General features: G+C 40.2%; 1 protein-coding gene across 1 annotated transcript; it reads left to right on the plus strand.

The window, feature by feature from the left end:
• The first annotated feature begins 3,496 nt into the window (after positions 1 to 3,496).
• On the plus strand, positions 3,497 to 8,361 carry LOC134069166 (arrestin domain-containing protein 3-like). The gene is made up of 6 exons (XM_062525045.1): positions 3,497 to 3,852; positions 4,954 to 5,014; positions 5,424 to 5,571; positions 5,837 to 5,933; positions 6,054 to 6,310; positions 6,642 to 8,361. The coding sequence occupies exons 1-6, from the start codon at positions 3,597 to 3,599 to the stop codon at positions 7,326 to 7,328; spliced, it is 1,506 nt and encodes a 501-aa protein (XP_062381029.1). The 5' UTR covers positions 3,497 to 3,596; the 3' UTR covers positions 7,329 to 8,361.
• The last annotated feature ends 3,522 nt before the right edge of the window (positions 8,362 to 11,883 follow it).

Here is an 11,883-nt window from a genome sequence, read left to right on the forward strand (position 1 = left end):
CTTAAAGTGTAAAACACCAAACTATTCCTTTAAGGGCCTTGTGAGGCTACAGCATAGTCCCTTAACCACAGTCTGAACTGTTTCACAGCACTCAACTGAAAACTGTGATGTAGTACACACTCGGATGTTGTTAAGAAAAGTGGACACACATATTATTGAGAAACTTTGTGAAGGCAAAGCTAACTTTGGAGACATCTCATAAATAACATTGGCAGCATATTTCCAGCTATTCAAGGCCGTTTTCAGTTGCCATCATTCTTTGTGTTGGTTTGAAATAGTTTGTTTTGGAGACTTACAGTAAGATGCAATGTATCAATTGATAAATATAATGATATATTTATACAAAAAATAAACAGAACTAGGCTAATACAGACAGGGAAAGAGACATTTATATTTACTGTACATTCTGTAGTCCCTGGAGGAACTTCAGCTTAAGTGCCTTTTCAGGCTGCCGCATGCAGCCTAGCCCTTTAACCACTATACACTACCACTTCCCACGTCTAAAAATACAAAATGAACAACCTAGATTGTGCTTCCGTAGCTCGTCTGAGGTTTATGGTTTTATCAACACAGGCAGACTGATGATCTGTATTCTGCCATTTAATCTAAACCACTTTTAAAACATCTCATCTCAAAAGCCATGGCGCAACTGGCTGGGGCACCTGCACCATACGCCAGTGACCCGGGCTCGATTCCCGCCCCATGGTCCTTTCCCTACTCTCTCTCTCCCATTCACTTCCTGTCACTCTCCACTGTCTCTGTCATTAAAAAGCCCAAAAATATATTCTTAAAACATCTCAATAAATATATGCAATAAATAGACATATAATTTGAACATTTGCACAGTAATTAGCCACCTTTCCTCCTCTTTTCGCTTGGTAAATTAAAAGAATTCTGTATAATGACCTCCAACAGTCATCAGGGTCTATTAATCCCACCTGGAATGCATTTCAAAGTGTGCTTGGGAGCAGACTGTGCAATATGCTGCTTGGAACTCGGCTTGATTCAAGGATTCCAATGATACCTTTTTTCAGCATCGTGCATAGATGTCAGAAGTTATTAACGCACATCCGAAGCGCCAAAATGCATTTTTGCTAGATGCAGCGCTTCCTAGAGGTCAAAGGGCAACACATTGTGTTTGTGTCCTCGTGATGAAATCTCAAACCTCTGTACCCAGTTGTTTTGATACATGGACAGGCTGCTGAGATATGACCTTACATTCTGATTGAATCCTTCTGAAAATTCTGTAGTCTGGGGGCAGTAGTGTAGTGGTTAAGGAGCTAGACTACTATGAATTAGTCTGAAAAATTGTGGGTTCAACTCCCAGCTACCACTGTTATGCTCTTGAGCAAGACACTTATGTTTTCATCGGGGACCGGCGTTGTTTGTTTGTCTGTCTGTCTGTTTGTTAGCAAGATAACTCAAAAAGTAATGGATCGATGGATTTCGATGACATTTTCAGGGAAGGTCAGAAATGACCCAAGGAAGAAACAATTAAATCTTGGAAATGAGCCGTAACACCGTTGGGATTCCGGAGCCGTTTATGTTTTTCGCTTAGTGTTGTAATGGCATGGTATGGCCACGTGGTGGCGATCTGAATAGTTTAGGTTCAAATGTATGACAACCTAGGAAGAACAATACAGTTGGAGGTCTGCGCTCTCTGAGTGCTTTTTTAGTGTAACATGTAAAAGTCTGAAGATCGGACACAATTTGTGTCCTGTGAACATTTAGTTTTGCTTTTCATAAAATCCAATTGATAGATAGATAATCGATTAATTAATTAATCTTTGGCAACACTGTACCTACAGTCATGCTAATAAAGCAACTTTGAATTTAATTTAATTGAATATATACTTTATTGATCCCCAAGGGGAGATTCAAGCCAAGGTCCCAGTAGCAGACACACCACACACAACATACATTATAATGTAAACAGGACGATAAAATAACAAATCAACATGACAAAAAAGAAAAATAATGTAGTAAAGATACTTAAACAATGACTCACATGAATGTAGGCTACTGAAGATTGGTACGGTGATTCATGAGGTGTGTCAAGGTGGTAGTAGCCTACAAATAAGTCCAACGATGCAACAGTGCAGGGTTAAAGTCTAGCGACCAGGCAGCAATAAATAATTATGGACAATAAAATGTAAGCATAACAATTATAGTTGTTGAGTGAGGCAGGTGACCAAATACTTTTGCCAATATAGTGGACAAAATAAGACAAAAGTAAACATCTTCCTCAGGCCAGTGAAGGCCTTCATTCTATCCCAGACCTCCTTGACATTGTTCTCCTGCAACTTCTGTTCCATTCTTCTTTCTGTAGCCTATTCCTCCATGGCATCTTTCAGCCTGGCTTTGTGTTCCCCCTGTACACGCCCCAGCTCTGCCTGAACTTGAGACTTCTTGATGACAGATTTCATATTGAAACAAACACAAAAAGAGGACATGAAGACACAAACAAAGACATTATGTGAGTGCTTGAAGAATCATCAAAGTAATGCTTTATTGAGTTGTGACCTACAGATAAATGCCAGCAGTAGCCTACAACCATGGTATGAAGATCATTTCTTGCCATTCATTCAAATTCATACATATATGGGATGATTATGTTTATTTGTGTTCTCAACAATAATGTCTAGGATGAGCTATTATAACATGTTCAAGAGAGGATGGTGCAAGATCCTGCAATGTAATGCGCAATTTCCTGTAGGTTTCTCCACTTAACTGAGAAATCTCACACACTCCCTTTCTCATTCAGTTATTTAACCATTTGGCATAGCCTGCCATTTTCCTGTTGTGATTAAAAGTGAGTTGTGTTTTGGACGACAGACTGATACTAGCAAAACAATTGTGATGACATAAAACATGTCTTGATATTGGAGGGGACATAATGGCTATATTAATGATTATGCCATTGCAATCTTGTCATCTTTCATCTTCACATTCTCAATCTTGGAGGTGGAAGATCATGGGACTCACCTAAAATAAATGATAAATCAGAAAACAAATGTAGGTTTCCCAGAGAGCACAGAAATATTATTTTGACCAATAGTCCAAAACAGTGACGAATAGCCTATGTCAGAGTTGCCTCTCTTGCTGGAGTCAGCAAGCTGACTTATCAATAGCCTGGCCAAAAGTTGACTATGACGAGTTCCTTTTCATTCTGTTTGTGAAGATAAGATTAGTTGAACTGTAAGTGAAAATCATTGCGTCAACATTTACTGTGTTGGGAGGGAGTGATAATAATTTGCCATATTTTGTGACTGACTCGACATTGCTGATTAGTTTGCTCGTATAGGCTGCCGCTCTGACTCCCATGAAACATCTAGGTTAATGTTCCTCAACTATTGAAAGCATTCAGTGTGGGTGATTGCCATGATTGCACAGCATTTACTAGGGTTGTGGGCTACATTACAGGGTGCAGTTTTTAGGTGCAGCCTTTGGGGGCGGAGACGGCGGGGTGCTTGTTGGCTACTATAAGCACACCCTCTTCGCTAGGGGCTTGTTGAAGTAGCCAACTGACAGACCGACGAAAACAGTCGGAGGACGCTATGTTCGTTTTGGGACGTCCCTCTCCTCACTGATTGACAATGCCGGGAACTGTGAAAGATTTTTCAGTGAGCTATGATGCGGTAAACGAAGAGAACACGTTCACCTGTGGTGATTGTGTTAAAGGACGCGTGGTCCTGCAGCTAGGAAAGGAAGCCAAGATAGAATATTTGTTCATTAAAGTCAAAGGAGACGCAGACGTCCGCTGGACCGAACGACACGGCGATGACGACCGAACATATTCAGCCCACGAGAGATACTTCAAATTGAAACAAACGTTAATATCAGAAGAAGCTGGTAAGGTAACTGAAGGTTGTTTAGTTGTAGCAAACTGCTAAAGTCGTGTTTGTGTTTCTTGCGGATGTAGCATTGCAGTGCCAGAGACCTCTTTAAGAGTTGTGGGCTATCGCGCTGCACTCTGGTAACCCAAGAGAGGGCCTGAAATAAGGCCAGCAAAGCCCACTGCAGTCATGTCTTGTCTTTTTGTCATGGACGGAATGTTGTCGTGAATATCGGGTAGGCTACTCCTTCTTAACGATTTCATCTTAACGTAGTCTTATCAGACGTTGAATAACCATCACTGGACATTCCGTTAGTTAGTTATTGACTCGGCTTACAGTTAAGTTACGCCCACCGCCGGAAGACAAATGTAGCCTATTGTAATTCTAAACATTGGTTCAATGTTGCATGACTAAAACGGCAAGTTTGCACGAGCCAGTCCAGATGAAGGTGTGATATGAGTGGTCAGCGCCAGACACTAGATTGCACCATTTCAGATTAACTTTCTATGTCAATTAGCCCTTGTCTTGACTTCAAATGATGGGACGATGATTACATAGGCTAAACGATTTGGGTATGCAGTGTTCATAACAGATTTACGCTCGGAAATTCTAAAGAACTAGGCCTACACATACCAGCATCTGTTGGCTACTCAGGAAACATTGCCCTACTGTTCTAAAGTTGTCAACCGTGCCATGTTGTAAAAAACACTGTTGCAATTGTAAAAACAAAACGTATAAACAGAAAATCTGAAAACAGATTTGACAGTCTGTAATAGGCTAAACAAGTTAACCTAGCCCTAGTCAGTATTTATATATCCATGCCTCCTTGCTCAGAAGTTATTCTGAAATGAGTTATTCTGAAAACAAAAAGAAAAGAAAGGTGACAATGTGTTTTACTTGAATGAATCCATGGGTCTTATGGATGTTGGAAAATTGTACAGATGAATGACATGAAGTGACAAGAGAACTAGATGACCCACGCCTATTTTAAATGCTTTGTAAGATTGAAGGAAAACATTTTGTTTTGTTCTGCAGTTTATATTTCACACAGGCTTATTGGCTCCTCTTTGTCTAAAAGAAAATGTCTAAAGGACATGTTTGTTTTCATGCTGAACAGAGAATACTAACGTGAACCCTGGGACACACGTGTATCCATTTTGCCTACAGATTCCTCAAGGGTAAGATAATTAGCAATATGTATCAATTTACAACTACCATGGCTGCAACTAATTATTTTCATAGTTCATTAATCCGTCAATTATTTTCCCGATGAATCTTTTAGTTGTTTGATTGGCAGAAGGATAGAAAATGCTGAACAAATGTAAATGAGTGTTTCCCAAAGGTCAATATTATGTTCTCAAATGCATTTGTCCATTAGTCAACAACTAATTAAATCATTAATTGATTGTTGCAGCCCTAACAGCTCAGATTTCAGAGTTTGAAAATGCAACAGTCTTTTCATTCTTCCTATCCTCGTCCCCACTCACATATTGTACAGTACATGTTAAAGTCCATTTCAGGGCAAGTCCTTCTGCTCTTACTGTATGGTCTAATTTGTCCTTTCTTTAATATACATTTGGTTTCTAGGCACTTTCCATCATCCTTTGAGGGAAGCCATGGCAACATTAGATACAAACTCGAGGCCAAGATGAAGCGATCTTGGAAAGTGACAAAGAAAGCATCAGCCAAAATAAACTTTGCAACCAAGTTAGATGGAGACGCTGCTCAGCTTATGGTGAGCGTCACAATCAGATGAGAACAAAATAGTAAAGCTTATTGCATAAAAAACATAATAATAATTATAATAATAATATACATCCTGAATTTAAGCCAATTTCAGTTAATATTGCCAGCTTGATCTTTCTCACTGATACCTTGTTTTGCATAGCACAGTTGGATCAATAATTGAACATGGATGTAAAAATGGTTGGCTGCTCTACAGTGCTCCCCTGTGGTTACATTTTGTACTCTTACTACTATGCTCTTGTCTTTATGTGCAGTCACCCCAGTTCGGAGAAAAAGACAAAAAGATGAATATATTCTCATCTGGCAGCCTTTCTTTTAAAGCTCAGCTAGAAAAGACAGGATACATACCAGGTAAAGAAACATTTGTTTTGTCTATAAACTGAGGTGCAGTTGCTAAAGTGAAGATAACATATTTCAATGCAAAGTGTGTAATTTTATTATTTCTCCCCGCCCCCCCCCCCCCTCTTTTAGGAGAAATGCTTGTCGTTCAAGCTGAGATTCTCAACTCTTCATCCCGTAATCTCAAACCCAAGTATAAACTCGACAAGAAAATCACATACATTGCACATTCATCAACCAAAATAGAACGAGCCACTATATTCAAAGAGGAAGGGTCTCCAATCCATTCTAAAGATCATCAAACTGTCACCCAGGAGTTGAGGCTTCCCACATCCCTTCCCCCAACCATTTTGTTCTGCAAGGTCCTCCGACTTGAATACAAATTAAAGGTACCCTAACTTTGATAAGAGATAGAGTTCCTCGAGATAACTGTGAGAGACAGTGCTTGTCCTTTATGTACATACAGGGCTGGTTTCCCAGATAAATGTTTTGCCTATTCCTAAACTAAAATTCGCTTTTATGAGCAGCTCCACTGGCAACAAGCTTTTAGTCCAGGGCTATGCTATGCTTAATTCATGTGTGGGAAACTGCCCTGAAGGGTACATGTTTACAAGTAGCGTTTCAAATTGAGTGCAATTGTTGTCTTTCAGAGAGAATACAGTGTGAAGTTGTTCTGAGAATGTTGTAGTTGAAACACTGCCACCTTTTTTTTTGTTACAGGTCTACATTGATGTTCCATATGGTTCAGACCCAGAGATCAAATTCCCTGTGGTTATTCTGCCGATGTACAGGCATGGTCCTTGGATGTCTGGAGGTCCAGTACCCTTTGGCCATGGCAGCAAATCCCAGTGGAATAATCAGCCTCATCAGCCGGGAGCTGCTGGAGCTCCACATTATTTGTACCCACCAGAACAAAGGCAATATCCCCATCCAGGTCCTCCTCCACCAGCGCACCCAATAGCAGCCAATCCAGCCATACATCCGCCTCCATTCTACAACCAACCAGGAGCAGCAGCAGCAGCATATCCAGTCCCAGCTGTTTCTCTACCAATGCAACCAACCGCAACCGACCAACTGCCCCCACCACAGTACGACCAGGTGACACATCCAGCGCCAAGTGCACCACCGTTGTACCCTACGCTACCTACATCTGATTTTCTTTCATCTCCAAGTGCACCACAGTACGTTCCTGGGGCAGTTGGCCATGATTTTCTGTCCAACCCCAGTGCCCCGCAGCAGACTCCAGGACCTGCTGCACCTTCGTTCCTATCATCCCCCGGTTCAGCGTCTACTGACCCTGGGTATGATCCCCCTACCTACGAAATGGTATTCCCCAATCCACCGGCATCAGGAAGCTCTCCAAACTCAACTGCCTCAGATCCCACGCCAACTAAACCTCCATCCTAACCAACCAATGCCTATTTGTATAAGTGCCTTGTATAAGTCACACTGAGGTGGCTAGTGTGATGACATCTGTAAGGTATCCATTCATTTCACTCCATCACAAATAAGTGCTTTTCATATCACAGCAAATTGTATGTACTACGGCTCCGAGCAAATATGTCGTCTGTCATCTCAGAAGAGTTCCACAACATGTTCACAATGTAAATCAGTCCAAGAATAGGAAAAAATAATCATCAAAACAGGGGTTACTAACCCTGAAAAATAATAATGAAAAAAAAACAAACACTGGCTTTAATTGTATACTGAAGCTCTAGGATCCTTTAGTCAAGTTCTCATGTTCTCTCTTAGCTCTATTACACTGTAATCAATGATTATCCCTAGTCCAGTGCATATGAGACCACCTCCTCCATTGCCTTTGAAGATAGACGGTTGTGTCTTGTATCAGTCATAGGCTGCATGTTATGTAGAGTTCATTTCATTGTCTGTCTTGCATTAACAAACATCTCAGTACATTTTACATACAATCAATGTATTTATGTAAAATCTAAAAAAATATTTCACAAAGGTGCAATCACTGCTGCCCGGTTTTCAAAGGTGCAATCACTGCTGCCCTGTTTTACAAAGAAAACCTTTAAGATTATTTTACAGTGATACATTTAAAGGAAAAACACTCCGGGGGAACACAGAATGAGCTGCAATGTTTATCAGGCTACAGTACGTGTTCGTTATTCTAAGGGAACATTATCTAAGAAAGACATTTATAGTTTTGTAGCAAACCAGTAATATGATTTTACATCTTAAAGGCAGCCAAATGTATATTGTTTGAACATAGATTATGCATAACATGCATTATTTTAAATAGTAAACATCTGAATTTATAGTCGTTACACTTTTGTAAGAATAAGAGTACCTGGCACTAGTGTACTAAGCAAGCAGTTTCATAAATGTGGTGGACTACATGCACTCATGCAAACTTGCTGTTCATTACGTTGTTGCCTGGGTGAGATTTTGTGTGCTAAACAAAAATAAAGGTGTATAAACAGTAAAGTCTTTTGGCATCTATTGGCAACTCTACACACTTTGTAGTTCGTCATTTTAGCCACTGACATTCCTCTGCTGCTCTGACGACCTCGGACACCATCATGGACACCACTGATCTGCATGCTGTTATATACCTTGTATTGTCAGTCAGCCTTGTAGCCCAGTATCTAATGATCCCTGTGGATGTAATACAATCGTCTATACTATTAGCTCATTGATTTTAGTTATTGTGACAAAGGACGTTGATCTCCATAATTTTCACCACATACAGTACATGTGTTTTCCTAAGGCTATATCGTATGAATTTGTTAGAATGTATTTGCTTTCTTTGTTTTATATATTCTGGCTCATTGTTTGCCAAAAATAAGTTGATAGGTTAGCACCATTAGGCCTACATAATCATTTCATTAACATATCAATACTAATGTGATATGCTGTTGTACAACATCACGTAGTGTCATATTTGCTGTATGTACTTTACAGTACAGAGGGAGAACTGCCGCTTTGATTTCAGGTGGGTTTGGTCAAAATAAGCAAATGGAACAGTGTGGCACGCAGGTTACTTCCCATCTATGTGGGCCACAGACAGCTTCTGGGTCCTCGTTTCTGCCTGAGCTTCTCTGAATCAGAACCAACAAAGTACACAAAGGCTTTGAATGGAATGGAAGCATTAAGATGTCCTTCAGCTAAACAGAAATGAGACCCCAGGCGTTAGGTTAACTGTCAGTGTGCTGACAGGGTAATAATGATGCTTCATTACGCAATTACAATTCATTATTTAGGCCTGCTAAATTTCAAGCAATGACCAATTAATAAGGTAGTAATCTGAATTGAGGAAAATCCATTTGAAGCCAAGATATAGATAGCCTAAGTGTGCATCCCTGCCCGATATCATGACACAGATCATTGTGGGATCTAAGATACTAATATTATTTATGATACTAATAAATAAACATATTTATGATTCAGAGTTGCCGTGTTGCCAAAGTATTGTCACATAGAGGCTTTCTTCGAGGGGGGAAAAAGATCTGCCTTTGTGGATAAATGAATATGCATGAAACGACACTCTAGATAAAATATTGCCATTTTTAATTGAAAGTTCAAGGCCTCTAGATCCTCCACTAGCTTCTCCAGTTGGGCACTTGGGTGGAGGAGTGCACACCCTGGAGTTTTTGAATATTTCCTTCATGAGAGGGTGGGAACTCATCCCTGCCTTAACTTCTTTATTTAAAAGAGGCAGCAGAAACGGTGAGTGCTGCTGGGACAGTCTCATAATCTCTGCTGCCTCTGCTACCGTTATCCCACCTGTGATGGCCTTCCCAACAAGTTTTCGTAGGGGTGCATGGGGCACCAGGACCCTTTCTGAATGACTGGTAAAAAATCAAAAGCCACTACTATGGACAAAATGGCATCAAGTTCCTGGTAGCAATTGCACCTTGTGGCCTTATGTTCGTATCACCTGCATATGGAGGAAGGTGCAGTGACAAGTTCATCACTGCAAATTCTGGTTTTCTGGAATACCTGGCTGCGTCCAATGATGAGGTCATGGCTGATAGGGGCTTTGTCATTCAAGATCTCCTCACTGAAAGAAGGGTCAAGCTAGTCCTGCCAGCTTTTACAAAAAAGGCATGCACTGCCATGCAGCTTTCAGAGGAGGACACAACCAACACAAGACGCATTGCCAACGTGCGTGTCCATGTTGAAAGGGTCATTCGCAGATCGAAGAACTTTAGAGTTCTCTCTAAAACAGTCCCAATTAGCCTTGCATCTAAATTTGACAAGATTCTGAGAGTTTGTGCTGCCCTGTGTAACCTTCGTGGTGACATCATTCATGACAATGACGAATACGTTTTAACACATTTAGCCTAGTTCATTTGTTTATTGTTCATTTTTACTCATGTTCAGTGTTCTTTACCAAATCTACAAAATAAGCCAAGTTGCATTGTCTAATTTTAGAAATGGACAGACTGTTATTTCCACGGAATCATTTTGAAACCTGAGTATACATTCAGTGCTCATTAACAAATCTACAAAATGTACTGATCTGCACTGTCCATTCTGAAAAGTGTACCATACACAAAACTGTCATTATTTTTCATTTGTACTGCCTCAGTACCATACCATCAGTATGAAACCTTCAGTGCTCATCAACAAATCTACAAAATGTACTGATCTGCATTGTTCACTCTGAAAAGTGTTTTACTGTTGTTATGACCTGGTGCATAAAGACACAGCTGACACAGCTTTTTAAGCATTCAAATGCTTTATTAAGTAATTAACCAATATTTGTTAACATTTGTTGTGGTCATCTTGATTAATGAGAAACACCACATTTTCAACATCAAAACCATGTTGACAGTAAATAACACTAAATGAATCATTAGTCTACATTACATGAAGACAGCTTTAGGACAAGGTTGCGCTGTGTCTCGATGTTCCACAGGCGCTGCTCATCGGTGCTGGCCAGTCCCGTGAGCCCATTGGACACTGCATTCTCCACCTAACATCAAACATGGCTTCAATCAATGACTACTTAAACAAAAAAATACAGAGTCAATCAGCCCATATCCCTGTTCTTTGAGGCTGCCGAGTGCTGTGAACAGGCATCAGAATGACAGCAATGGTAGACCAAAATACAAACTGGCAGGTGACACTAACAGATGCATCATGCAGGCATATGAAAACAAAACTCTCATTCCCTCATCAGTTGACCTTGCCTATAGTTTCTCTATTTGGTCTACCTTGCATGAAATTCTGTCGCTCTGATACCCATCAACAGCACTTGGCAACGTGAAAGAGCAGGGCTACAGGTTGTTTCACTTCGGATACCTTTAACTGACATGCATAAATTCAAGGATATTTTAGTTCATGGACAGATACCAATGGCAAACAGCTTATCCTTTAAAAAAAATGTTAACAACTGATCACAAAACTTACCTTACCTCTCTCCCTGGCAAAAGTAATTAGACTAAAGGTGTGCTAAGGTTGCCAGAACAAGCCGTGTCAGCTTTTACCTCCATTGGGAGTGGGTAGCTTACTTACAGGTTTTGTTGTAGGAAGCTTACCTATTCTTGAAGGAAAAGACACTGACATCTTCCATCGGTTAATGTCTAAATTGTCTTGTCATTGTCTTGCTTTTGATAAAAGGCAGACTTACCTGGGCGCCATTCACTTACCTTATTCCTTGAAACTGTCCGTAGATTTGGCAAACTAATTACAAATGGTCATCAATAATCTTGAACTGTACCCAAAAACAAAATATGTTAATAACCATTGTCAAGGCAGTGAATATATTTTCCATGTGCCTTTTGTTCAATTCAATTGACAGAGAAACGTACGGTTTTGGTAAGATATTTGAACCCCTTTTAGAAGATATAAGATTTTTGGAATGTCATGGTTTAGAGCTTGAGATGAAAGGAGAGTTGCACTTGTTGTATGGAACTGTGTGCCTGTTTACAGGTGACAACCTAGCGTGTCACTCACTGTGTGGCTACTTGGAAAGTTTTTCTGCAAACAA

The sequence above is a fragment of the Sardina pilchardus genome, chromosome 21, assembly GCF_963854185.1.
Source record: "Sardina pilchardus chromosome 21, fSarPil1.1, whole genome shotgun sequence".
NCBI classification, from domain to species: domain Eukaryota; kingdom Metazoa; phylum Chordata; class Actinopteri; order Clupeiformes; family Clupeidae; genus Sardina; species Sardina pilchardus.